The sequence below is a fragment of the Haliaeetus albicilla genome, chromosome 26 (assembly GCF_947461875.1).
Source record: "Haliaeetus albicilla chromosome 26, bHalAlb1.1, whole genome shotgun sequence".
Lineage (NCBI taxonomy): Eukaryota > Metazoa > Chordata > Aves > Accipitriformes > Accipitridae > Haliaeetus > Haliaeetus albicilla.
In genome coordinates, this window is record NC_091508.1 from 12,996,455 (window position 1) to 13,022,491 (window position 26,037).

At 61.5% G+C, this 26,037-nt stretch overlaps 2 protein-coding genes across 5 annotated transcripts in view; both read right to left on the reverse strand.

Moving 5' to 3' along the window:
* Nucleotides 1–92: 92 nt before the first annotated feature.
* AKNA (AT-hook transcription factor) lies at nt 93–16,483 on the reverse strand. 3 transcript variants are annotated; one of them, XM_069771294.1, is made up of 22 exons: nt 16,243–16,483; nt 10,368–10,634; nt 9,241–10,223; nt 8,585–8,659; nt 7,903–8,053; nt 7,583–7,740; nt 7,413–7,472; nt 7,198–7,298; nt 6,932–7,094; nt 6,697–6,824; nt 6,436–6,609; nt 6,034–6,241; nt 5,821–5,927; nt 5,367–5,599; nt 4,942–5,128; nt 4,411–4,605; nt 4,062–4,165; nt 3,722–3,826; nt 3,531–3,632; nt 2,866–2,991; nt 2,435–2,597; nt 93–2,134 (listed from the first exon to the last, which is right to left on the reverse strand). In XM_069771294.1, the coding sequence occupies exons 1-22, from the start codon at nt 16,481–16,483 to the stop codon at nt 1,852–1,854; spliced, it is 4,314 nt and encodes a 1,437-aa protein (XP_069627395.1). In that variant the 3' UTR covers nt 93–1,851. The 3 variants fall into 3 exon arrangements, 2 of the variants coding, with proteins under 2 accessions (XP_069627395.1, XP_069627396.1); XM_069771295.1 differs by having other exon boundaries at nt 4,411–4,572; nt 7,897–8,053; XR_011322288.1 differs by lacking the exons at nt 93–2,134; nt 2,435–2,597; nt 2,866–2,991; nt 3,531–3,632 and having other exon boundaries at nt 3,723–3,826; nt 4,411–4,572; nt 4,946–5,128; nt 7,897–8,053.
* A 498-nt stretch (nt 16,484–16,981) lies between these two features.
* The window catches only part of WHRN (whirlin), a 57,716-nt gene continuing 48,660 nt past the window's right edge, over nt 16,982–26,037 (reverse strand). For both annotated transcript variants that reach the window (XM_069772097.1, XM_069772098.1), the window contains 5 exons: nt 22,071–22,142; nt 21,078–21,675; nt 19,281–19,459; nt 18,486–18,608; nt 16,982–17,734 (listed from right to left, as the gene is read on the reverse strand). In XM_069772097.1, coding sequence (XP_069628198.1) covers nt 17,552–17,734; nt 18,486–18,608; nt 19,281–19,459; nt 21,078–21,675; nt 22,071–22,142 — 1,155 coding nt within the window. In that variant the 3' untranslated portion in view covers nt 16,982–17,551. The remainder of the gene's footprint in view (nt 17,735–18,485; nt 18,609–19,280; nt 19,460–21,077; nt 21,676–22,070; nt 22,143–26,037) is intronic.

Genomic DNA, 26,037 nt, shown 5'->3' on the forward strand with positions numbered 1-26,037 from the left:
GCAAACCCCAAATGCCCCCAAGGGAGAGATCCTGGTGTGGTGATGCTGAAATTCACCCGAGAAATGGCTTTGAAAAGGAAGAAAAACCCACAAGCTGACCAACTGCATTTATTTCGTTCAAAAATAGGTGATTATCTTAGTACAAAATACCATCCAAATGGCTCTGCTGGTCATTACAAAATAGGAGATACGGAAAAAAACTTCATCTTTGCTCCTGGCTATTGCATTTGGGATAGTTAAATACAGCTGCGTGCTCCCTGCACGCCCCAGCTGGGCTGGGGGGGTCACAGCTTCCAGTGCGGCTGCGACCTAGCCCGTCGGCTCGCTTGGGACACAGGTACAAGCAGATGCAACCAGAGACACATAAATCCTCTTTAAAATCCCCCCGCATGCCCCCAACCCACCCCTCTCCCCCCAAAGGGCAGCATCAGGGGCAGCCCCTCCCCGGCCCCCCCGGGCTGGTTGCAGGATCCGGGCTCAGTGGTTTTGCAAGCGCTTGGGGAGGCTCTAGACCTGAGTAACTCACAGGGGGCATTAGTGATTTCGCCCCCCAAAAACTTGGGTCTTTGTACAACGAAAAAAATTCAAAAATAAATAAATTTGACACGGGCACTTCAGGTAGGTCCTACACATAAACACAGCCGGGGGCACTGCAGGCTGAGATGCTCAGGGATGGGGGGGGGGCGGTTTGGCTGGACCCATCCTGGGGGCACAGGGTGCAGGTTCCGCATGGGTGCTGGTGGGTGCAGCTGGAGGGTCCCCCCAGGGTTTGTAGGGTGCGGAGCACCCACCTCCAAGGCACTGTGCCCTCTCTGAGGGCTGCTCCGACCACATCCATTTCGCTAAAAAAATAGGCGTTAACTGATTACAAAACGAGCCTGGAGGGACGGGGGCTCCGCAGACCCCCTCAGGGCCAGATCCTGCCCCTGCCTCAGTCTCACGGGGCAATTTTTCCTCTACCAGCCCAGATTGCCTGGGAATCCCAAGGAAAACCCCAAATCCTTCTTTTTTTCTGCCCAGATAACACTGTGGGCGGCCACACCCAGGGACGGCCAAAAAAACCCACAAATGCCCTAAGGATTATACTGGAAATTAAAACCAGAACATATATATGTACCTCTATATAGATACATATATATACATACACACACACATTGTATATCATCAATCAACCCTAAAAGAGTGATTTAGCTGCTTACTAGCTACCTTGGAGAAAAAAAATTCACATAAAATGACAAAAAGAAGAGCTTTTCCAGGGAGGACCTGGCTCGGTTGAAGTCCAAGGGCAGAGCAGAGGGTGGAGGGGGGCACCGAGCTCCCGGAGGATGCCTAAAGGCTGGGAAAGGGGTTGAATAGGGAATTGCGGGTACTTCTGCCCCCACAGGCACGGAGGTAAACGCAGCTGCCAACGGGGGCTCGACCTGTGTTGCAGTAGGACCTACACAAAGTCAGAGCATCCCCAGAAGTGCTTGGCTCCGGGTGGCGTCTGCCTTGGGGGACACAGGGCCACCCCGTTGGTCCCAGGGGACGGTGCCCTCCTGCCGGGGCTGTGCTCGCAGCCTGGCGTGCCACAGGATGATGCAGGTCTGGGGAGGCTTCTGCCCACATCTTGCCCCGCTCCTGCACCTTGGGTGGTCCTGAAAATGGACAGACAGATGGACAAGCGATGCAGGAGGTCTAGGGCAAGCGGGATGGGAGCCGGTGCAGGACCCCATGGAGATGCCTCCAGACCCGGTGCCCCCAGATCTGGCAGGGAGCATCCAGTCAAGGGATGCTGATGGGGGTACCATCTTCCTCCTCCTGCTGCCCCCTGCGAGGGCAGGGAGGGTTTGGCAGGGGCCGGCAGGACTCTCAGAAGAGGCAGGAGCCCCGCAGGTCCCGTGCTCGGCTCAGCTCAGCGGCTAGCGCCCGGCTCATGCGGGTGGTGGTGAGCCTCACGCTCTGGGCAGCCTCCACGGCCCGGCTCAGCGACTGGTTCAGCTCCTCCAACTCATCCAGGTCCAGGGTCAGGCAGCGGTGGTGGCCGGCGGCACGCGGCCCGGGGGGATGCTCTGCCCGCCGGTGCCCCGCAGAGTGTTGGAGGGGGACCCCGGCCACGGCTGGGGCTGAGGTAGGTACCGTTGGGGAGCAGTAGCTGGGAAGAAGAAGGGGACACGGGCTCAGCTTTGCCCCGTAGGCTGTGCCCCCCCCCCCCCTCCCAGGGCTCTGTGCCTCCACTCTGCCTTGGTTTTCACCCCTCTCCCCCACCCCATCCCTCTCCAACCCATCTCCCTGCGCTCACCCCCACGCAGACCCCACTCCCAGCCAGCTGCCACCCGGGTGCCTGGGCTCTGTGGGCAAACCAGCAGGTCCCTGGGGTGGGCACAGCCCCTCCCGGGTTCACCCTCCTCCCCCAGGAGATGCTGACCTCCCCCCCAACGCAGAGCATCCTTACAGCATGGAGGGAACGTAAGGCACGAGGGGGACGGGCGCAAGGCAGCCGATGGCAGCGGTGGCACCAGGGCTGGCCAAGTACCAAAGTCCGGGCTGCTCCGGTTTCTCGGCTCGGGGACCAACGCGGGAGCCTGGGGCGGACGTGCCACCGGGGCCATGCTCTGCTGCGGGGAGGAAGGTGGTTAGATGTCCCCAAGGGGGTTCGATGTCCCCAAGGGGGTGCAGCGAGCGGCAGCCCCAGGTGAGCCCACCCGTGCCACAGTGGGAACAGCCACGCCTGCGGGGAGCGGGTGGTGGCACCGCTGGGTGTCACTCCTGTCCCCAAGCAGTCTGCCAGCGCTGTGCCAGGGGTCTGAGGGTTGTTTCCCATCCCGCCGCCCCAGCTCCCATGCAGGGATGAGCCATGCCAAGCACGTGCCATCCGTCACCCACCGTGTGTGGCTCCGTCCCTGCTGCCGGGCGCGGGGGGACCCATGGGTGCTCGGCAAGCCGGGCAGCGCGTTCTCCTCGGGGTGCTGTGCTGGGGCTGTCTTGCGGCATCGCCCGCCCCGAATCCAGCTACGGAGAGAAGAGCGAGCGTGTCTGGGAACATCCCCGCACTGACCAAGCAAGGGCGGTTTGGAAAAAGCAGAGCGGTTTGGGGGAGCGGCTGGGACAGGAGGCGAAGGCCTTTCCCTGCAAGGACCGGGGGGGCGGGGGCTGCAAAGGTGGGGCTCTTCAAAATGAGGGAGGGTCTGCAAAATGGGGGGTCTGCAAAGCATTCTGCACACATCCAGCTCCGTTCCAGGCAGGCACGGGACACAGCAGAGCCCAGGTCTGCGCCGTTACCCGGGAATGGGCCGCGTTAACCTTTAGCTAAAGGACAGGGCTGGGGACACGTTCCCACTGCTCCGGGGACACCAGCGGCTGCAGCCGGCAGCGAGGAGGGCACCCCAGGGCAGGGGGTCCAGCCGAGGGGCACTAGGGTGAGCCCCAGGCCACAGGGAGTGGGCTCATATCTCCCCCCTCCCCAAGCCTCTAGTTACTGAATTAAAGTCAGCAGCAGCTCTGTTTGTGAAGCCCAGAAGGGGCTGGGGGCTGCTCCCAGGGTCACTCACCTGATGATGTCCTGCTCCCGTGGCACCGGGGACACCCCCGGGTGCCCGGCTCTTCTCCGGGTGCTGGGGTGGCCCGTGGCATCCCCGCCTGGTACCGCGTCCCTGCCAAAACCCAGCGTGAGCGCGGCCGGGAACCCCAACGCGGGGGCAGCCGCCCTCAGCCCCAGGCACTGACCGCCGCTGGCACCCACCTGTGTACTGTCCCCGAAATGTCACCACACCTGGGGTGCTCCCAGGGCTCTTCTGTGGGAAGGGGGTGGCCCGGGGCCCGGCGGGTGAGGGGTCCGACTCGGAGGCTGCGGTGGAGGAGAGGGAAGCGGGGTGGGATCCAGTGGGTCCAACCCCAGGTCTGCAGGATCTGGCCCTGGGCTGAGCGCTGCTGGGTCCCATGGGCCCACCAGGACCTGCCCGGTCCCCGTGGTCCCGGAGCCCCACCAGCACCCCACTCCGTTTGGGGAAGGGGAAATGGCATGCAGGGAGGAGCACGTCCCCACTGACCCGCTGTCCCAACCCCAGTGGGGTCCCACTTACCGAGGTCCAGCTCCGGCCCGTCCCGCGGCAGCGATGCCGACCTCTGTCTCTTCGTCAGTGCGACCCCAGGGGCCACCCTGCCCCGCACAGGGGGGCTTGGCTCCCTGTGGAGGGGACGGTGCTGCTGTCACCACCCAGACCCCCCAGTGTCCCCTCAGGCATCCCCCTGACCCACCACCCTGCACAGCCAGGGTGCTGGTCCCCCTCCCCGAGCCCAACCTCTCCCCAGTTGCAGCAGAAATGGGACGGGCTGGGGGTGTCCCCAGGCCCGTGGGACACAGTGCGGCCCCCAACCAGGGGTGGCTGCTGCCACCCCCCCACCGCCCCCCAGGTCCCTCCTGCCACCTACCCCGAGGGTGCTGCGTCCTTGGGGGACGATGGTCCGCTGGCCACCAGCTGCCTCCTGGCCGGGGCGGCTTTTCCCTCGGGATAGCTGCGGGAGCAGCGCAGGCTCTCCTCCAGCCTCCGCTGCAGCCGCCACACCTCGTCCCGCAGCGCCCGGATGGCCCGGCTGCCACAGGACAGATGCCACGGTGAGGGGCGCCTGCAGTACAGCAAGGCTCCCAACAGTCCTGGCTGCTCCTGGGGTGGGAGCAGTCCCGTCCTCCCCGGACCCCATGCCTGACCCCATCCCCACCGGCCAGGACCCAGTAGCTCATGCTATGATGGTCCCCAAAACCAAGCCTGGGGCTTGTCTCAGCCAGCCCACACATGTCACGAGTTTGGAGGACTCAGCCCCAGCTAGGTCCTGGCTCTCCAAGAAGGGAAAACCTGCTGCTGCCCAGCAAAAGATGCTGGTGCCTTTGGGGACTTTGCTTGGCAGGGTCCCTGTGTCACCCGGGGGGGTTGGCCCGGTTTGGGGGGGTACATAGACACTCACTCACGCTCCAGACGGGAGCCCAGCAGGTCGCAGCGAGCCGGGTCAAGGGATGGGAGGTCAGGGGACAGCGGGGTGGGGGACGGTGTTTCGGGGGATGGTGGGGGGCTGGCCGGGCCCCTGGCCATGCTGGAGGGGTGGCCGCCGGCGCTGGTGCAACTCCTGCCTTCTGCCTCCGAGTCCGTATGAGCTGGGGGAGGGGGGGGAGAACAGTGAGCCGAGGTTGGCAGCGTGGGATGTGGGGCTGTCCCCCTCCCAGGAGAGACCTGGGGGAGCAGAACCAGCAGGCAGAAGGCACCTCCAGGCCAGCACACCAAGGGGCTTGGGGGAACACCATAAACCAGACCCTCTTCCACCGGCAGAGCCAGGGTCCCCCCCAAATCTCTCTCCCCAGGGACACATCCGTCCCTGAAACGCTGCCTACTCACTGCCGTCACCGTCGGGTCCTGCCTCGCTGCCCGCGCTCTCGGCCCAGCGCGGGGGGGAGCTGCCTTGCGAGGGGGTGCTGGGGGGCAGGCGGGCCCCCCCCGTGCCACCCTGTCCACCCACGGGGTAGATGCCCATCAGCGCCGTCTCGGAGGGAAGCGGGATCGCCTCTCTCTTCCGTGGAGGACAGAGGGTTGCAGGGATGGGGATGGAGGGTCCCAGCAAGCCAGGGGTCCTGGGGATGGGATGGGTCATGCAGGCAGCCGCCATGGCTCATGCCCCAGCCATGGGCCACCCTGCACATCTCCAACCCACCCCAGCAACCCCTCCCTGCTCCCGCTGCCTCTCCCCCCATCCCTGCTCCCCTTCAGTGCCCCAAATCCCCCCAGAGAGAGCCAACAGCCCGTGTCCCTGAATCCCCACACTGGGGTGGAGGGCAGGGACCCCGAGCCATACCCGGTGCCAGGAGGCTGGTGCTCAGGGGTGTGCACGGGGGGTGACACCCTGCTGGCCTCTGAGCCCACGAAGCCGCTGTCCGTCTCCGGTGACACAATGCGCTGCTCCTGCAGATGCATCGAGGAGGGCAGGATTGGTGCCAAGCACCCCCAGGAGCCCCCAGCAGGGTCTAGGGGTGCTGGCAGATGGGGCCTGCAGTCCCAGGGGACTCACCTTGCGGGGCTGGTGCTGGGTGACAGCGCTGCCCGCTCTGCTGCTGTGGCGGGACAGGAGCACCCGTGGTGGCTCGGGGAGCCCCAGGGGGGGCTTGGCTGTGGCCGGTGGCTGCTCAGCGGTGGCAGGGGACAGGTGGCCCCGTGTCCTCCCTGGCCATGGAGGCTCCCTGGGGGGCAGCGGCGCAGCTCTCCTCTCCGCGGGGTGCCTGCAGAGAGAGGACGGAGCATAAGCAATGGGGCAGAGCAACCCCAGATGTGGGGAAATGCCCTAGTGTAGCCAGCTTTCCCATGGAGGCTGTTAACTCTGAAGCCTATCAATGCCAGTGATGCAAAACCTGAGACCTGACATAAAACCTCCCACTTGCCCAGCAGGGGGCACTTGTCCTCCCACAACACTTACAAAGGGGAGGTCTCGAGGTCGACCCCCTCCTCTAGTGACCGTGTCCTGCAGGACACCTTGCTGGGGCCACCATCCCCTGCTGCAGGTCCATCCACCTCCTCTTGGGACCCAGTCTCTGCCAGACTCAGCTGCTCCAGGCTCAGTGACTCCGGCAAGGACTTCAAGTGCTTGTACCTGGGGGGGATCACAGGCAGGAATTGGTGGTTTTGGGGAGCCGCTCCCTGCCCGCATTCCCCCCCGCCCCACTGCGAGGGCACTCACTGCTCCAGCAGGTCACCGAAATCCTCCTCCACTCGGAGCTGCTTGTGCCAGAGGGGCTGGGGCAACCCCCCCGTCACCACCTCGCCGTCCCCTGCTGTCCCCCGGGGACCCTCCATCAGTGCGGGGCTCTGCAGGGCACAGCAAAAGGGGGTCAGAGAAGCACAGCCCCCACCCCAGCATCTTTCTTCGCCCCCCCCAGCCCTGTCCGCTCCCCCTGAAGCCTTGCCCAGCTCACCTCGGAGTGTGGGGAGCAGGCGGCCGGCGGTGGGGAAGGGGCTGGAGGGGAGCGGGGCTGGTTCAGGCGTTGCGGGGGGAGCTGCTGCCTGGCCCCAGGCTCCAGCCGCTCCTTCAGCTCCTCCAAGTGCAGCCCCAAGCGGAAAATCTCCCCTTCCACCTCGCTGCAAGACAGCAACCATCAGTGTCGGGGAGACACGGATCCCGGTGGCACGGGTCCCTGGGGCTTCGCGGGTGGGGAGGGGGCGGTGGGGGTCAAGCACTTACCGGTCGGGATCAAACTCCCCCGAGGCCCCTGGGTGCTGCTGCCGGGCTCGCAGGTACGCCCGCTCCAGCGCATCCTGCGCATCCCTCAGCTTCCTAAACCTCTGCGGCACAACGGCGGCGACGTCCGAGTCTGCCGGCTCGGCCCCTGGTCCCCGCCACCCCCCCGGCCCCGCCGTGCACCCCCGGGGTGGGGGGCCGGGATGGGGCCGACGCACCTGGAGCTGCTCCCGGGGCGCGGGGCTCCCAGCCCAGATCCAGCCTTCGAAGGATTCCACCTGGCCGGGAGAGAAAGGGCTGAGCCCAGCCCCGCTGCAGCCCCCCGCTGCAGCCCCCCAGCCCCGCTGCAGCCCCCCATTCCTGCTGCAGCCCCCCCCCCGGAGCTTGCCTGGGCCTGCAGCTTGTGGGTCTGACCCGCCAGCGTCCGCGTCAGCTGGGTGCCCGGGCAGCGGCACGGCCCTGGGCAGGTGGGGCAGCCCCCCCCGGGTGGAGGGGGTGAAGGATGTTGGGGTGATCCCTCCCGGTCTGACGGTCCCGGTGCCGGAGCTGTGAGAAAACACGAGGATGAGGTGATGCACCAGTCCCCCCACCCCACCATGGGGAAGCTGTGGGTATGGGGGGTCTCGGCTCAACAGCCCCCCCCCCCCCAAAACCAGAGCAGGAGGGCGATGAGCAGGACAGGGAAACCACGGTTCAACCCACCTCCACCCAGCGAGGCCGGCGGGGCCGGGGCCGGGGTCATGCTGAAAGCCGCCGTCCTGGCCTGCGGGATGCTGAGGGCCATCACCCGGCAGCCGGTGCCCACGGTGCCCACGGCGAGGCTGCGGCTGGGCCGCGGCGGGTCGGCGTACAGGCTCACCTGGGGGCAGGGAGAGGGGGTTTGGGTACCCACCCTGCACCCCAACCCTGGCATTGCCCACCCGACGTGCCCCTCGGGTCCCCCGTGGGGACAGCAGGCAGGCAGGGGCGAAGGTGGGGGCACGGCGCCGGCGGGGGGCACAGCCGGGCGCCAGCCCTGCCTCAGTTTCCCCACCCGCGCACTGGCGCGAGGGCGACACGGGGACGCGCTTCCGCCTGCTGCCCTGCCATTTCAGCGACGTGCCCTGCAGCCGCCCCCGCCATTTCGGGGCCGTTTCAGCTCAGCCACCTCCCTGGCGCGGAGGGGAGCCTGCCAGGTGGTGGTGGGGGGGAAGAGACCCCCGGTTTTGGTGTGGGCTCTGCGGTGGCCTCGACCCCCGGTCCCCGGGCTGGGCTTGCTCAACCGCAGCTCCCCGGGAGGAGGAAGAGCACGGGGGGGAGGAAGAGACCCCGAATAACCCCAGGGAGGGGGAAGCAGAGCCGGGAGTCCCCCCTCCTGCCCCCCCGCAGCCATCCCTGCCCTGGCACCCACCCTGGCACCCAGGCGCAGCTGGTCGATGGTGTTCTCGGCCTCGGCGTACTTCGTCAGCAGCTTGTGGTAGTCGTCCTGTGGGGAGGGGGCACTCAGTGGGTGATGGCACCCGGCACGGGGATGGGGGCTCAGAGGATGCCCGAGGGGTGGGTGGCAAAGGGGGATGCAACACGGAGGGAGGCATCCGTGTGTGGGGATGACAGGGCTGGGGGGGGGGCTCCCATGGGTGGGGGACACCCCGGGGTGCAGAAACCCCCCCCCCCAAAGCACCCGGCCGCTCTAGTGCAGATGTGGCCCCCGTTTCTCTGCGTGGGGGAGAGCCGCCCTCTCCTCCCAGGGGACAGGAGGGCATTGCAGGGGACAAGCGCCCTGGGGGTAAAGAGCACTGGGGGGGGTGTACAAGCGTCCTGGGGGACACACAAGCCTCCCTGCCTCCAGCCCTGAGTGCTGCCCACGTCCCTGCCTGGTCCTTCCCTCCTTGCCAGCCCTCAGGCAGGACTGGGAAGAGGCGACCAGCACCAGTACCCCCATCGGTGACACAGGGCCGGCTCAGGGGACTGGTGACATCTCCATCTCACCTGCACTGCCTGGTCCCCCCACCCTGGAGACCCTCCCAGTAAGGCCTCTCTGGCTGAACTGGGGGAGCTGGGTGTTACCTGGAGCTGTTGCACCAGCTCGGTGGCTTGCTTGGGGGACCTGAACTCCTGCGGCAACCCGGCGGTGGCGGGGGGCTGCGGGGGGACCCCCTCCCCGCTGCTCAGCAGCACCTCCCGGACGATTTCGGCTGGGGACTTGAAGCCGATGGGGCCGCTTGGGGCCCTGGGGTGGGCGGGCAGGGCTCGGCCCCGCGGCGGCCGGTAGCTCTGGTCGAACTTCACCCGCGCCTCCACCTTGGAGAGGTCGGGCAGGGGGTGGTTGAGCCGCCCTCGGCCGTACTGGGTGCCCTCGGCTGTGCCAGCGCCCGTTCCCGAGGGATCCCTCGCCTCCTTGCCGCCCGTGTGCCGCTGACGGGGGCTCAGGGACCGCGACGGCCGGACGGGTTTGGGGGGCAGCACCGTGGGTGCCGCTTTCTTGGGCACCTGGGACCCGTCGTGCAGCTGGGGTGCGGGGGGGGTGCCGGCGCCCCAGGGCTCCCCGGTGGGTGCCAAGCCAGCGGTGCCAGGGGCCGGCAGCCCCGTCCTAGCCGGCTGGGGCTCGGGGACGGGCTCGATGCTGGTGGCATCGCAGAGGTCATCATCGGTGGACAGGGGCAGCAGGCGGCTCCGGCTCGGGGTCCAGCCCTGCCCGTGCCCCCTGCCGGCGTCCCCGGCCGTGCCCCAGCCCCGGTGCCGGCGGGATGGGGTGGCGGGGTCAGGGCTGGTGTCCGACAGCCCTGAGGTGTCACCACCGTCCATGCTGCAGCCTCGGGGCTGGCAGAGAGCCCGGCCATCCCGCGACGCCACGGGGCTGCCGCTGGATCCTGAGCCCCACCGGCCCTCGTAGGAGAGCTCGGGGTAGGGCTCCCCGTCGCTCTCTGCCCCCCAGGGCTCCTCGTCCCCCCTGGAGCTGCCCCGCTCCTCATCCTCCTCCGCCAGGTCCCGCTGCGGGTGCCAGCGACCCTCCTCCGCCGGGGACCCCTCCTCCGGGTCCTCGCCATCGCCTGCAAAACACCAGCGCCGTGGGGCTGCTGCCAGCCAGCCGGTGCCCCCCGGTCCCCTCGTAGCCCCCCTCGGCTCCAGCAGCTCGTGGGACACCCAGGACCCCCCAGTGAGGGTCTTTGGGCAGCGGGGAGGGGACAACTCACCCCACGGTGGGCTCCCGGCATCCTCCCCCAGGCCGATGACCCCATCCTCGTCCATCCGCCTTTCAAAGTCGTCTTCCTCCTCCTCCTCCTCCTCTCCCTCCCAGCGCGTCAGCTCTGTTTGTGTCCAGCGCAGCCATGGTGCCGGGCTGGCCATGGCCCGCGGGCACGGCGTCCCCGTCACTTGTGCCGCTTCATGGCCCAGCGGTGGCGGCAGCAGGCTGGGGACCTCCTTGCCACGAATGTAGGTCACATCGTCGCCACTGCGTCCTGGCGGGGGCCGAGGGAGAGGGAGGGATGCTCAGCAGGACACAGTGGGCTCTGTTTGAGGTGTTCCCCCCGCTGCCAGGGCTTCCCCTGTCCCCCAGACCCCGGGGACAAGAGCAACCCCCCATGACAGGGGGTGACACTATTGGGCCAGCCCCCCACCCTGCATGAAGCCGGAGCTGACGCTTGTCCCATGGCCATGATGGTCCCCAGAGCTCCCCATGGGGATGGAGCCCCCCAGGGCCACCCCAAAAGGCTTTTCCCCCTCTGGGGTGGGCACTGGGGACACCCTGCCCATGCTAGCACCCGCCAGACATCACCCTGGCCAAGCAGCCACAGCCTGGGGACCGTCAGCGGTGCCACCACAGCGCAGGACAGTGCCAGGGGAGGCAGGAGCACCCCGAGGCCCCTCTGGCTCTGGAGGGCTGGCAGCAAGAGGGATCACAGCAGAGGCCTGGCACACTCACTCCATGAATGACCTAAAAGCAGGAGCTCACCCTCGCCCCACTCCTCGGTGTGCCAGGGTTCCCAGAGCCGCAGCGGCAGCTCAAGAGATGCCGGATGCCAAAAACCCAACTGCTGGGCGGGTAGCAAGAAAGGCCACAGGGTTTTCCCGGCAACATGCCCTCGGCTAGATTTGAGCCCCCCGCAACCCAATTTTGGCCATGGGGTGCTGGAGGCGGCAGCTGCCCACGTGCCAATGGCCGGTACTGAGCACCGTGCCGACATCACCAGTGGTCACCCCGCAGAATCCCCAACCCAATGCCAGAGCACGGAGGAGCAACTGACCCCATGCCAGGTACACTCACCCCGTGCCAGCATTGCCGGGACATCCCCATCACCATGACCCCATTGGGGGTCCCCAAAGTAGCATCCCTCTGAGCACCGCAAAACCTTCCTGCCAGGCTTTTGCAGAAGAAGGAACTGATGCTCGGTGCTTCCTGCAAGTTTGCAGGCGGCCGCAAATTTTTTAACCCCATCAGGCCCTGCGCGGCAGGGGCTGTACCCTCCTCCTACGTCACTTTTCATCAAAAACTTATTTTTTCATTCTATTCAGAGCAAAATGCTGAAGCACAATGGCAGAGGAGGGGCGGGGGGATGCCCGGGACCATCAGCAGCTGCAGCTTCCAAAAGAAATCAGGATGAGGGTCTTTCAGGAGGCCGAGCAACCCCAAAATTCAGCCATACAGCCCCAGAATTTGGCCAGGCAGAACCCCCCTTGGAAATCCGGGATATGGGCTTTGCCGGATTTGGAAATCCTTGATTTCCAAGGGGGGGTTCTGCCTGGCCCCCACCCCGAGATGCTGCTCACAGCCCCAGGGATGCCACAGCCATAACCAGACATCAGGGCGCATCCTGGCACACTTGCAGGCAGGCAATTAATTCAGCTCGTTACTGTGTAATTAGTGGCACGCGGAGGAGAGCTCGTATGAGCTCCCAGCTGCTAACGAAACCACAGCATGGTCCCTGGGGTGGGTGTATTTAGCTGGAGGGTGCTGTGGTGATTTCTGGGTGCTGCTGGCTTGGGGATGGTGGTGATGAGCAACAAAGCTATGGCATCCACATGCTCCAGGAAAAGTCCTGTAACCCACTCCGAAGTCTCAGATCTGCAAATTCCCTGGTTTAAATCCTGCTGTTAATGGGGTTTTGGGGGTTATTTTCTGGTGCCACCCGGCATCAAGGTCCTCGGGCATTGTCCTTGCACCAGCAGCAGCGCACTTCCAGTCCTGCCTGCATCCTTGGGGCTTTATGGGCAGTGAGCAAACCCCAGAGCATCCCTCAGGGTCTTGTAAACCTCCCAGGGAGCTTGCAGGAGGTTTTTCCCTGTACACTTGCTGGGCAACTCCGCTTTCTGCACCTGGAGATGCTCCATAGCTTCTCCTGCCTCCGGGGTGCAGCCACCAGGGAGGATGGGGTTGCCCATGGGATGCTTCAGGCTCTGCGGCTGCTCAGTGCAGCTAAAGAGCGATTTTGGCTTCAGCCCCTCTCTGAGCTGGTATGTTTCCAGCCCTGAGCATTTGCCCACATCCTGGCCTGGAGAAGTGGCACACCAAAGTGCCCCCTGACCCACCTTGAGCCCTGCAGCACCCCCAAGAGATGAGGAGCCCCAAACACCAGCCCTTGGGGGGTCCCAGCGGGCGAGAGTGGGGGTGAAAGGACACTGTGGGTCCTGTTGTCTTGGGGCAAAGAGGGTTAAAATGTGTCCTACCCAGCTTTGGCAGGCTGGAGCTCGGATCATGTCTAACCCATACGCCATCGGCTGTCACCCCATTTCTGAGCAGCAGCCCCCCCGGCTGCACTGCCCGCAGCAGCCACAGTCTGCAGGATCTGCTTGCAAATCCAGCCACATTTCTTGCTTTCCCAGAAAGTCCCTCCACCAATGGTCATGGTGGTAAGAGAGAAGAATCTTGGATTTTTTCCCCTTTAAGTGAGTTGCTCGCTGTTATGGTAACACAGAAAAGCTTGAAAAATGATGTGGCTACGTACTCAGGAACCACAAAGCAAATGCAAACAAGCCCAAGTGTGTGTGTGTGTGTGTATTTTGTTTTTTAATCTTGCTCTTTGAAAGCTGGGATTTTGCAACAGGGTAATCAGAGAAAGAGCTAAAAAGAAATTTAGAAGCCTCAGCTAGAAAATGTCTTGTACCCCTGAACTCTGCTCTGCCTGAGACCCTCAGCCCCTCTCCTGCCCTCCACCTCTCAGCCAGGGCTGTCCCAAATTGTGCCTCGGGGGTGGAGGTGCTCGGACGAGGGAGGCGATGCTCAGGGCAGTGATGAGTGCTGCCAGGTCTCTGCCTGGCCAGCAGGCAGGAGGGGTTGCCTCTGCCTGGCCCTGCCCTCAGCTCCTAATCTCTGATCCACTCCACAGGCAGCTTCACCCTCCGCCACAGCGATCCTGTCCCTGTCCTGCTCCCTGCCCTACAAAACCCGGGGGACAGATGGAGGCGCAAGGCTGAGACTGCCCAACTCATTGCACGTGTGAAGCAGAGCAACAGCAGCGCAGTCAAGGCCAACACCAAGCAGCGCGTGGCCCTGTCACTGCTCCTGGCTTTATCAGTGGTGACAGTGGAGGAGATGCCGCATCCCCGGCCCCAGGGCTTGCTCGGTGACATGGCGGGGGGGGGGGGGGGGGGGACACGGACGGGACGACAGGGCTGCTGTCACTTTGCCTTCACTGCTTTGTCAACCCTGGGCAGAGCAGGTGGGTTGGGGGGGGCTCTGACTCCCCCATCCCCATCCCTGTGGCAGGAAGGCGATGTCCCCTGAGTGATGGGGAATAACCCTCCCTGGGCCCCAAAATAAAATATCCATCCCTCACCCAGGAGGGGGGTTAAACCCCCACAAATGTGCCCAGCTGGGATGCAGGGGGGGCTTTAACCCCCCCTCCCGGGCGAGGGATGGATATTTTATTTTTCTAAACCACCAGCTCCAAACCCAAACTCAGTTCCAGAAAGCACCCAATCTCCCAGAGGTGCCCAGCACCCACATCCCCCGAGGGATCTACACCCCAGCACCCCAAGATGGCAAGCAGGCAATGACAGCAGCCCTGCCTGCAGCCAGGAACCTCTGACCGCAGGTTTTTTTGGCTAAAAAGCTCTGCAACCCAGGGCTCTGCAGGGGGGGTACTGCTCCTGCATGCACTGCATAAAAATACACATTTTTTTCTGCTTGAGTGTCTAAAAAGAGAGGTTAAAAGCAAGCAGGGGCTGACAACCGGTCCCGGCAACCTGCAGGGGAGGGCTGGGGAGGGCTGGTTTTTGGGAGCGTGGGTCTCTCGCAGCCTCCCCGCATTCCCCTTCCCCTCCTCAGCTCGCCTTTTTGTCCCAGCCCCTAGCAGGAGCGGCACATCAGCACTGCCATCCAAAGCATCTCTTTTGGGGGGGGGGGTGTTGAAGGAGGCCAGAAGAACAGCCTCAGGCTGAAACTTGGCAAGGGGCGTCTGCACTCCAGGAGGGAGGAATTCCTGGTTTATAAACTCTTCTTTTAAGCCCACAGAGTCCTGTTTTATGAGCATGAAAGAAGGCAGAGAAGCGGAAACGCTGCTTTTTTACTTTGCACTATTTCGCATTAAAACAAGGGAGAAACCATCACAGTGAAGAAGAGCCTGACAAACCCTCCTCGTCCTCTGAAAGCACACGCGCCTGTTACTACGCCATCGCTCTAAAGCCCCTAAGTCCCCCCAGTTCCCCTGCCTGGAGGGGCCATGTCCCCCCCAGCTCCCCCTTGCCGGCACATCTCCATGGAGAGGCACCGAAACCCTGCGGAAACGCCATCTCTCCGACACTTGCACTGAAGCGAAGCCCTACAGCGGGACGGGAGCTGCTCCCATGGCCGCTTTCCTACCTCCTCCCCGGCACACGAACCTTCCTCTCCCCGACGCAGGGCCCTGTCCTCCCTGGGGACAGCATCGTCCCCAGGGCCTGCCAGGAAAGCTGCGAGTGTACGCCCCAGGGACAAACCCCAACGTACCTGCGGGAGCCGGGGTGAGCTGGGGGCTGCCGATGGCTGTAATGCCCGCGAAGGGCGGCCTTAATCCCCGTCTGGAGAGAGCTGCCGCTGCGGCAGAGCCGGTGGCAGAGAGATCCCTTATTAGCGCAGGGTAAGGGGGAGGTGGCGGGGGACACGGGAGGGCAGCCGGCCTCCAGCAGCCGGGAGCATGTGGTGGGGTTAAGCAGCAACAGGCTGGATTTGGGTAAACAGTACATCGACCGCTACGCTCTCTGGAGAGTCCTTAAAACATCCCCGCCTGGACCGTTTCGAAAGGGTGCTGCAGAGCAAGGGAAACCCACAACACCCAGCTGGCACCCACGACCTGACTTGAAGGAACCGAGTGCGCTCACAGCCGCCCTTTAAATAAAACAAGGAACTGAAGTTGAAGGCAGCCCTCGCAACTTCCTCGGAGAGGCAGTGGCATGGCCTCATGTCCCGCAACCTCCGGGTTTGGCTTTGTGCCGTCCTTCGTGGCCCCGGCCACGCCAGCCTGATGAAACCCTCCCGAAATCCTCCGGCCACACCACCCGTGCACAAGCCGGGTGGCAGATTCGGCCCCGGGCGGGGAGGAAGCACTGGAATAAGAAAAGTTATGACAAGTTTCCCCAGGGCCACGAAAGCTCTGATGGCGTGGGGCGGCGTGGGCAGGACACGTGTTGGCGAGAAGCGGCGCAGCCAGCGGCCTGTCCCGCATCCTCCCGGCGCATCTCCTCGGCCGAAGGGACCCCGGTGGGGCCGGGGGTTCGCCCCCCCCATCCGCCCAGGGACCCCAACCGGCTCCCAGCTGTGAGCCAGCCCTGCCAAAGCCGGACTCGGCAGAGCCGGGGGCGGAGGGGGGGGGGGTGTGTGCTCGATGCGGCCCCCCGGATGGGGCCAGCCCCGCGGGCCTCCAGGTGTGCCTCCAGCTGTGCCCCCCCCCGCGGTGCCCCCGGGGCCCCTCTCCTCCCCTCCAGCTGCAGGGGGCGGCTCGCCGGGAGCAGCCGCGCCGCGCAGCGCCGGCCCCGCTCTCTGAGCGCCGCCCCCGGGGCACAGCTGGGGAGGGGGAGCACATCTGGCCCCGGGACACCGCTGGAGCAGCACCCCCCGCCCGCGCATGCAACAGCTGCCCCGCGGCTGCTCACCTGCAGGGGGGGCCCGGCCGGCCCCTCCTCGCCCGGCGCTGGGCGGCTCCGCACGGCGGCCCCAGCCCCGGCCCCGGCCCCGGCCCCGGCCCCGGCCACCGCCTCCTCCCGGCCCGGCCCCGCCGGACAATAGCGCGGCCCGCCAGCGGCGGGGGGCGGGGCCCGCGCCTTCATTAGCATCCCTGCGGCTTCCCGCCAATCCGCGCGCGTCGCCGAGAGGGGACCGGGAAGCCGTTAGCATAAACCCCGCCCTCCTCTATATTTGCATAGCCCGCGGCGGACGGCCTATCAGAGCCACGGTGGATGGCTCTCATTGTCATAATTTATGCAGCGCGGGCACCCCCTGCTGGGGCGCAGCCCGGGCGCAGCGGGGCCGGGGCCGGGGCCGGGGCCGGGGCCGGGGCCTGCCCCATCCCCGGGTGCGGCCCTTGGCAGGGAACGGGAACGGGAATGGGACGGGAATGGGGATGGCCCTGGCAGGGGACGGGATGGGATGGGATGGGGATGGCAGGGGATGGGATGGGGATGGCCCTGGCAAGGGACGGGATGGAAATGGGGATGGCCCTGGCAGGGGATGGAGCATCCCGTCCCCCAGGGATGGGGCCGTTTTGCCCAGCCATTACACCCATCACCACCACACTCCGACCTGCCCTGCCAGTGCCAGGTGCCCCGTTGGCACCCCTGCCCCTTACCTTCCTATCCCCCATGTTCCGGCCCCAAAGAAGCCCCCACAGAGCTGGCCTTTTTCTAACCCGATAGATTTATTGAAAAATTAAAAGCACAAGCTCTGTATATATAAATAGGACAATGTTGCCAGCAATGTACAAGGCCTCCAGTTGCTCTCTTTGCATCCCCACCCGTAGCCCGGAGAGCACCCGAGGGAGCAATGACTACCCGAAAAACCCACCAGCCTGAGCCACAGGCCCAACTTGCACTGCGGCTGGCACTCAGATGACAGTGGGGACAGCCAGACCTCTGCCATCCTTCCTGCCCTGTTCCCCAGCCTCGCCAAGGGGGAGAGGGTGTTCCCGAAGGGCAGCCCTCCCCCCCTCCGAGAGGACAGGTATGGAGACTTTAAGGGATGTGCACTGATTTCTGCCCGTTCTCAGCCTGCCCTACCCAGGCAGTGAGAGCCTGCGGTGGGTGAGGGGACATTTGGGGACAAGCTGGGGGTGTCTGTGCGTGCGGGGTGGCGCAGCAGGCGAGGGCTCTGCGTGGTGGGATGCTGCCTTCACATCTCAGCGCTGCCTTTCATCCCCGTTCAGGTGCTCCCCGTCCCAAGCCACGCTTCCAAAACCCATTCGGGTTCCTAAAGGGCAACGTTGAATTCTGTGACCAAGAAATCAATGTAGTCCTTTTCCTTCAGCTTAAAGGCTTCAGCGATGATACGGGCAGCTTCCCGATGCTCTTTGCCTCGTAGCCCCGTGCCATTCACCTCCAAAATGACGTGGCCCACCTTCAGCTTCCCGCAGTTGTGTGCTGAGCCCCCACGCTGCAGGAGAAAGGTGGTCAGCTCATGCTCCCGCCACCTCCCGGCTCAACCCAGGGATGAAATACAGGTGGTTTGGGAAAAATAGGAAGTATTTAATTTCCATCATGTTCACCCTGACCTGGTGTTTGCCAGGTCAGGGTGAACATGATGGAAATTAAACATTTCACATTTCAGAAAGAGGGGATGAATTTGGCTTTGATCCTGCTTGCTCCTGGAGCACAGCGCCAGCTGGGATAGCCAAGAATAACCAAGGCGCAGTCAGCTCTGCTTTTCTTTTGCTGTAAATAATTTGAATTTTGCCCCAAGTAAACAGCAGAGGAAAATGGTGTGGGGAGACAGCTCCCAAGGGCTCAGTTCCCCAGCTATCATCCACCATTCCCCCTCCCCAATTCTCTATCAGAGCAGAAAAGGAGTTTCCAGACATCTGGAGACACCAGCCAAGCTTTCAGGGCTGCCCAGACCCCCTCTAAAATGTCTGCAGCGAATCCTTGGCTCCCAGGACGTGCCTTATAGTATGGGATCATCCACGGGACACAAAAGGAATCCTCGGCAACACCCTCCCAGCAGAGTGATGCCTCTGATGTCTGGGGAGATGCAGGGCTATAGGAGGGGGAAAGCACACCTCCAAAATCCCCCCTGGGGCAGCGCTGTCACTGCGCTCTGGCCATGGCTGAAGGGCTTTCCTGAGTCTGTCCAGGGAGGAGAGGGATGGGATGTGCATCAAGTTCTTCCCATTCTCAGCCTGCCCTACCTGGATGGTGACGATGCGGGGCAGCGGCTGCCGCGTGTTTGCTCCACCCTCGATGGCGATCCCCAAGGTCGGTGCGCTCTTGGACACTCGGATCAGACACGACGTGGGCTCCAGGAGCCCTGGCTGCAGGGAGAGAGGGCAGCACTGCTGAGGGAGGCCAGGCACCATTTGCCTGTCCCGTTCCCTCAGCTGGGGCCCCATGGCAGGCTTCCATGCGAAAGGGACAGACACGCTGCCTGCGGTTGCTCTCTGACTCCTGACATCCAAGATCGCAACCGTGTGCAGGTCTGGAAGGGCTTGGGGAGGAGCAGAGCAGCTCTCCGACTGCCTGCCTAAGCCGCTCAACTTTGCCACCACCAGAAACCCTCCAATTTACTTCTGATACCTGATGCCATCTTCTCTTCCAGGTGACAGGTGACTTTACTTATGGGACACTGTCCTGTGGACGTCCCCTCAGAGCCAGGAACTCTGCCATGTCCCAAGTAGCTGCTTGCTGGAGCTGGGAGGGACCGGATTTACCCAGGATGGAGTGAATCAGTCCTACAGTGCCCCTCTCAGCTGCTCCTGGCTCCCCTCCCCACAGCTCAGCCCACCAGCGAGCTCACTCAGCTTATCAAACAAGAGGATCAATGACCCATCAAAGCACAAAAGAGGGGTTGCTGCCCACAGGCAGAGGGAGCAGAACCGGCAGATGGCCGGACGAGGCAGCAGAAAGCAGCACTGCCCCTTGGCAGCCCCAGATGCCCACCTCCCACGAATGGCAGCAGCCCGAGGCCCCTGGGCACCCAGCCTCACCGGCTTGGCAGCCCCTTCTGCCGCCCCCTCGCTCCTCATGGCCTCCTTGAGGCTTCGGCTTTTCCCAGGGACCAGCTGCCGGTTCTTGTCCTTGCCGCTCATCTCGACCTCCCCGATGTCCACCCCGCTGTCCTCGCTGAGGGTCTGCCCGCTGTCCGACAGCTGGGAGAGCGTGGAGGCTGGGGAAAGATGAGGGCTGTTAGAGGTCAGGCAGCACAGCTCTGCGGCCAGCCGAGCACCCACAGGGCCACGTAGCAGAGGGAGGACATCTCACCCGCTCCCAGGGCTGGGCAGGTTCCCTGGGATTTAGACCTGGACTTCAGAGGGGGTTTCCCAGGTGGACCCCCGCTGAAGAGCAGAGCTGTGCACAGGAACAAGTGGCCTCAAACCCAGGTCCAGCTTCCAACCCAGATCCCGAACTGGGATGGAGGAAGAGGGCAACAAGTTCAGGGATCCTGCTGGAGGCCAGTTTGAGCCAGCCCATGCTCAACACCAGGGTCTGGGAGGAGATGGGACAGACCTGAGCAAAGAGCTACCAGGCAGGAGCCTTCTCCACTTCAAGGATGAAGACTCTGAGTGCAGATCGAGACTCTGCCCCGGAAGTGAGTGTCAGGATCAAGGGTATGACAGTACCTGCAGAGGGCTGAAGCTCCAGGAAATCGGCTCTGGGACTTGGGGTCACACTGCTGACACCCCTCGGGCAGGATCCGGCCTCCGTTCAGTGTCAGAGGCAGGCCCTCCAGCCCCTCACTCATTACCCTGAGATTAATGAACTAATTGCAGTGGGAGGACGGTGCCACAGGAGGGCGACAATGCCACTCACACGGGGTCCCACGGAGCCTGGACGCAAACAGGGGATTTCGAAGGGGGCTCACAGGGGCTCGGGGATGCTGTGGGTACCCCCAGTCCCAGTGGGTCTCAGCCGAAAGCAGAGCCCACCCTCCTGGGCACCCTCAGGGCTCCAGGACCACCCTTCCCACTCCCGCTGGACCAGAGCCATTTGCCGAGGGACCTGTGGAGCCCAGCACGCTCCTCCCTTGCTTCCACTCCTTTTTCCCGGGATATGCTCAGGATAAATCTGACCCCCAAGCTCTGTGTGGCCACCATCAAAATTCTTTTTTCCCCCAATCTGAAGTTAATGTGAAAATCCCAGAATTTCTTTTTTTCTTTTAAAACTCCACTTGAAGCAGATTTTATTAACTAATACAGCAAAGACCACACAAGAGAGAAGTCGCAATCAACTGCCTAACAGAGCTTGGTCTTTAAGCAAAGGTCAGCCTGAATTGCACTGGAAACCCAGGGAAGCTTTTAAGAGCATGCTGAATGCCGATGGGGAGCTGGCTGCCCTGTCTCAGAGATTAACACCGCTACTGCTGATAACACTGTGGAGGGCTTTATGCGTTTCCTGGATTTTCACTTTTTTTGCCATGATGCTGTCAAACTGTTTTCTGCAATTGAAAATTCACCTTGGAAAAAAAGCAAGCCAACACACAGCTACCAAACGTCGCCACACGAATGCACGCTCTGTGGCTTTTACCCTACCCTACTGACCTGGAGTTTGAACCGAAATCACAACATTTGCCCTTGCAGCCCCTCCCTGGCAGGCGCTGCCAGCCCACATCCCCACCTGGAAGGGGGAAGCCCTGCAACCAAGCCTGCTGCTCAGGCAGGGACCTGCAGCCCTCTTCCAATTCCTCCGGTTCCTGCCCTTGAGATCTGTCTCTTTGCCCGTTTCTCTCTCTCGGAACACCCCAGAGAGGGTTTTTTTCACCCCACGGCTGATAACGTGACACCCACCTCTGGCCTGGGGCAAGGGCCTCACTTCGTTGACATCGGGCTCGCTGTTGGGTTGGTGCACCTCCACCATGATGAAATGCTGGTTGGCCAAGGCCTGCGGGCTGCCCTTGTCCGGTGGAGGGGGTGCCGGGTGGGGTGGGGGAGGAGGAGGGGACGGGGAAGGGGGGCTCTGAAGCCCACCGGCTGCAGGGCCATCTGGGGGTGGGCTCTTCAGCCTCGTTGGGGACTGGACCCTGGGGAAGGGACCGATGGGGTGTTGGCTGACCAAGGAGAGCTGGGCATCCATTTGCCTCCTGGAGCTGTGCAGGGCCGGGGAAATGGTAGCATAGATAGCGCTCGGGGCAGACTCCTCGGTGGATGTGGTAGCAGTGGAGGTTATGCTGACCGTGTCCTTCTCGGGGTGGCCAGGAGGGGGACTGGGGTTTCGGGGGGCCACGAAGAAAAGGCCTGACTGAGACGACTCAGAGGAAGGGCGCTTGGGCTTGTCTTTCCCTGGGTTCCTGTGCTGGGCAGCAGAGGGGTCCAGCATCTGAGGGGCTGAAGGAGGAGGCGGAGGCTTGAAGTTGGGTGGTTCATCTGGGAAGGAGGAAATATCATCCTGCCAGACCAAGAACAGAAGCCTTTAGACACCATGCCCAGCTGCGAGAACTTCCCCAGGCTCACAGTCACCTGCATCTGCCTTCTCACAGTGACCATGGCAAGACAAGCCGATTTTCATAGAAACGCCTTTCTGACCTTACTGGCAATAAGAATATGACTCACAAATGAGGACAATTAGAGGATAAACTACCCAACTTTTGCTCTGGTTTGCACAGATGTTACTCCTATTCAGACAGCCAGAATCCTTCTTCCCAGCTGGTCCGATTAATTCGCTTCAGTGACTGCATGGGCAGGTGATGTAGCAAAGAGCTACGGAAGTTGAGGCAAAACTTGGTATCATCACTTTGCCTCCAGCTCCCCACCGAGGCGCAGCAGCATGGTCCAGTGTCTTACCAGGGAGATGTCCGGCAGGGTGTTGACACTACTTTGGTGGCTGTCTCCACCTTCCTCCAATTCTGACGTGTTCTGATAGGGCAAAGAAGGAGAGAAAACCAGGTCACAGCAGCAAGGAGCAACCACCACAGTACCAGCATGACAGGGAACATGCAGAGTGATACAGAGCATTGCCCCCCACCCCCCGCAAGGCCAGTCTTTCACCCAAAGGTTTTGGTTTCCTGGGAAGTTCCCTAGAGACTCTCACGTGTGAGCAAAGCAACTTGGGAAACCGACTCTCCCAAGCCAAGAAGCATGCTCAAAGCATGCTGTGAACCTGACCTACCAGGGCAATTTCCTCTGTAGCAGAGGAGCATGCTCCTCTTAACTCAAATCTCACTTCCTGCTGTTTAACTTGGAGGGAGGGAGGAACCAGCTCTGAGGGTTGCAGGTTCAACACTTGGATCTTTTCTGGGAGAAGGGCAATGAAAAAGTTTAAAACTTCCCCTTCTTGCAAACCAGAGCAGTTGGTCTCAGATGCAAATAGAAGCCACTGCCACTGCCTTCCCTTTATGAGTCAAAATGTCATTAGAAAATGTCACAACACAGCTCTGAACACATCACAGCTCCAGAAATCAAGAAGGGCTTTGGGAATCTGTCAGTCTGTCTGCGCAGGGGGAGCTGTCAATTGGGATGGACCCAAGGAGAGGACACGGATACAGTCAAGCAGAGCAAACAGGCACCCTGGCTAACAGCAGGGATGGCAGAACTGGGGGTGTGCAGTGGAGGCTGGGTGTGGAGCTCTGCCCTGGCAAGCCATGCCTGGCCTGGCACTGGACGGGCCTGAACCCAGCTGGTCCTGAGTCTAGCCCAGAGCCATGGTTCTGCTGCTGGCTTTGCCCCAGGCAGGCACCAGGTACTCTCCTGGGGGATGCTCTGCCAGTGGTGCACAGCCCCAGCTCCGTCTGGTTCCCCTACAAGGCCCTGTAAGAGCAAAATCAGACTCAGCAACCCCTTCCCACAGTAACTCCTGATCTGGAGAGGTGCTGCTGCTGCTCAGAAACAGTGTACTTTGTTTCTGTCACGTTCACAGGGATGTTTGTTCATTTGTGCTGGAATGGGCAGGGTACAGTTTGTGTTTAACTGTGTGTTATTTATTGCAGGGTAAACAACTGATTAGTTGAAATGCTGGTGTGCATCTGCATTTCCCCCATCTGCTGGAGGCTGCTGCTGTGCCTGTAAGATGTTAGTGTCCCAAAATAGACATGGGAGACAATTAAAAGCATTAGAGAAGCAGCAAAAACATTGATGGAAAGTGCTTTTATCTCTGTGGCTTCAGAAGGAATCCTGGAAAATGAGAACTAAAAGAAATGGCTCGTTTAGAGTGACAGGTAAAGTATTAGCTTGGGAAATAACTCCTTCCTCTGATGAAGGTTGATTTCTTCATCAATTAATTCATGTAAAGGCAGGTGGCTGTTGAAAAAGAAACATCCCCTACCCCTTCTTGAGTTACTGACCATGCGGCCAAGCTAGGGCAGAAGACAGATTTGGCTGAAACACATGGCAGCAACAACAGAAAGATCAGGCTTCAGCTAGTCCTGACACACCACAGGACCGTGCAAATCCAAGCGCTGGCATGAAGGATGGGGGGATACTGTATGTCTGAGGCTGGAGGAAGACACAGGTAGGGCTATTTCAAAAGCGACCTGCCTTCATATTGATTAAAATGATCATGAACTTCTCTGTGCTGTGCATGCCTTAGCAATAGGTCTTCAGATTTAATTGAAGTACCAATGGGTTCAAAAGCTCGAGTGCCGTCGTGTCCCTGCATGACACCAAGGAGCAGAAATGCTCAGCTGGACAAAAGGCAGCACTGGGTAAACTGCACCAAACTGCACCAGTGTACTCACCACAGAGCTCCCTCCTTTTGCAGTCGTTTCCTCTAATGAGAAAGCTGTTCTGCAGAAAGCTGCCCGAGTATCACCTTCCCCCTGCTCCAGCTCCCCTCCAGATGCTGCCCAGAGCCTTTAATCCAGCCAAATGGCTGCATGCACAAGGAAAGGAGCCAAGGTGGAGATGGTGGCATTTCAGCACCAGCCTGGCCGCATTTGAGAGGATCTCAGCTGTGTCCCTAACCCTTCCCTCTCCAGCCCTGCCTCTGCCAGCCTCAACGTGCCTCCAGGGGTTCACTGAGCTCTTGGCAAATGCATGAGGACCAGATCATTGCAATACGACCAGGAGCAGACTGCCATCAAATAGTCATAGTCACATAGCTGCTAAAAAGAGGAGAGTCTGCCTGATGCCCCGCTAAAATCTGCCAGTGCCATTTCCCCCAGTCCTGCCACTGAACTCTGTGCCCATCACCATGACATCAAGCCCAACCCAGAGCACACCACATGTCGTGTCCCAGTCCCAGCCAGATAGCTAGGACCAGTCTGCACTCAGACATGAATCCTTCTGGCAAACAGAGGCCAGCTGCACCCTGTGACCTCCCCGCCAGCCCAGAGAGATGGCCCTAATCCTGCTGCCCCGGCTCTGCTCTCCCTGAACAGCCAGGGATACTAATACTGCTCATCTTCTTCAGGGCACTTTTTTCTGCTGAAGTGTGCAAGCAGGAGATTTGCCTTTCCCCAGCTTAGTACTTTTGGGGCAAAAGCAATTAAATAGAAATTGCTCTGGGCTATAAAATGTAATGGCTTTTAAGCTGAGCACATTTGCTTTCAGCAATTGGCTATTTTAAGACTGTGCTTTCCTGGATTTCCCTTGAAAGACCCATCGAAGCCACGTGCCACTGCTCTGAAAAATGAGTATTTATTGAGGAGGCTGCTACCTCCTACTGACTCTCTGCTCCTTTGCTCCATCTATTTTCTAGTTATTTATAGAAACTGGAGGCCAGGCAAGGCCCTTCCAGCCCCTCTGCAAGGTACAGCTGGAAAACTTTTGTCCTTCCTATCCTGCATGGGGTCCACGGCTGGAGCGATGGAGCTGGAGAGCATCTTTCAGACAAGCAGCCAGTTTCCATTTGCAGATTAAGTGGTGGAGAAACTGCCACCTCCCTGGGGAATACAACCCAACCTTTAATTAACCTCACAGCTCCAAATGAGTCCCTTATTTTCCAGTTACTGCTAATGAGAGCTTTGCAAAGCTACTCAGCCCGAGTCCCGCAGGGTTTAAATTTTGAACGATGGCACCAGTCTGAGAATAAACCCAGCTTTCCTCCTCTCCCCTTCCCTCTCCCACCCCAGAATGCACCCACAAGGCTGGAGGAGCCCCAGAGCCCCTGGCTCTGCCCCAGCCTGAGCACAGACCTCTCTGACTTCGGAGGCTCTGAGGGTGATTCAATGACCCACATGGTGACTTCACTCTGTCTCTATCCTCATCGCCTGAAAGGATCATGCCAAGCACATGGGAACCCTCCATATGAAATGTCTGTGCCTGTCCTGGAGGAGGTCAGAGGACAGCTGGAAGCTGGAGAAGCTCTGTAATGGAGGACATAGGTGAGGAAGATGTCCCGTTTCTCTGCTCTCATTCTGCTCTCCCTCTGGGGACACAGAGATCATCTGTCAGCTGCCACAGAGCCTGTGGGCTCTTGTGCTTGAGATTCACTTTCCAGAGAGAGGAACAGCTCAGTGCCATCTTCTCCTTACTTATACTTCTTGTGAAACAGAGACCAAAGACAGACGGGCTAGCAACTCAACTGGGTCGCTGCACTGGGCCCAATGCTGCAAGCTTCAGGGAGGTGGGAGCAAGTCAGCGCCTGTTGAATCAGGCCCTGGGAGAATAAGGCACCTTTGGATGACAGCCTCTTTGCTAGGAGGCAGTGGAGAAGAAAAACTAAATCAATGGGGATTTCAGTTCCTTAATCCTAACAATGAGGGCTGGGGCAGGAGGCAGGGACAAAGGAAATGCTGGACTGCCTCGCTTGTAAGCAATTAGAAATTCATCTTGCTCTGATCAGACAAGTTGCATCCAATTATTGCAGTCTACA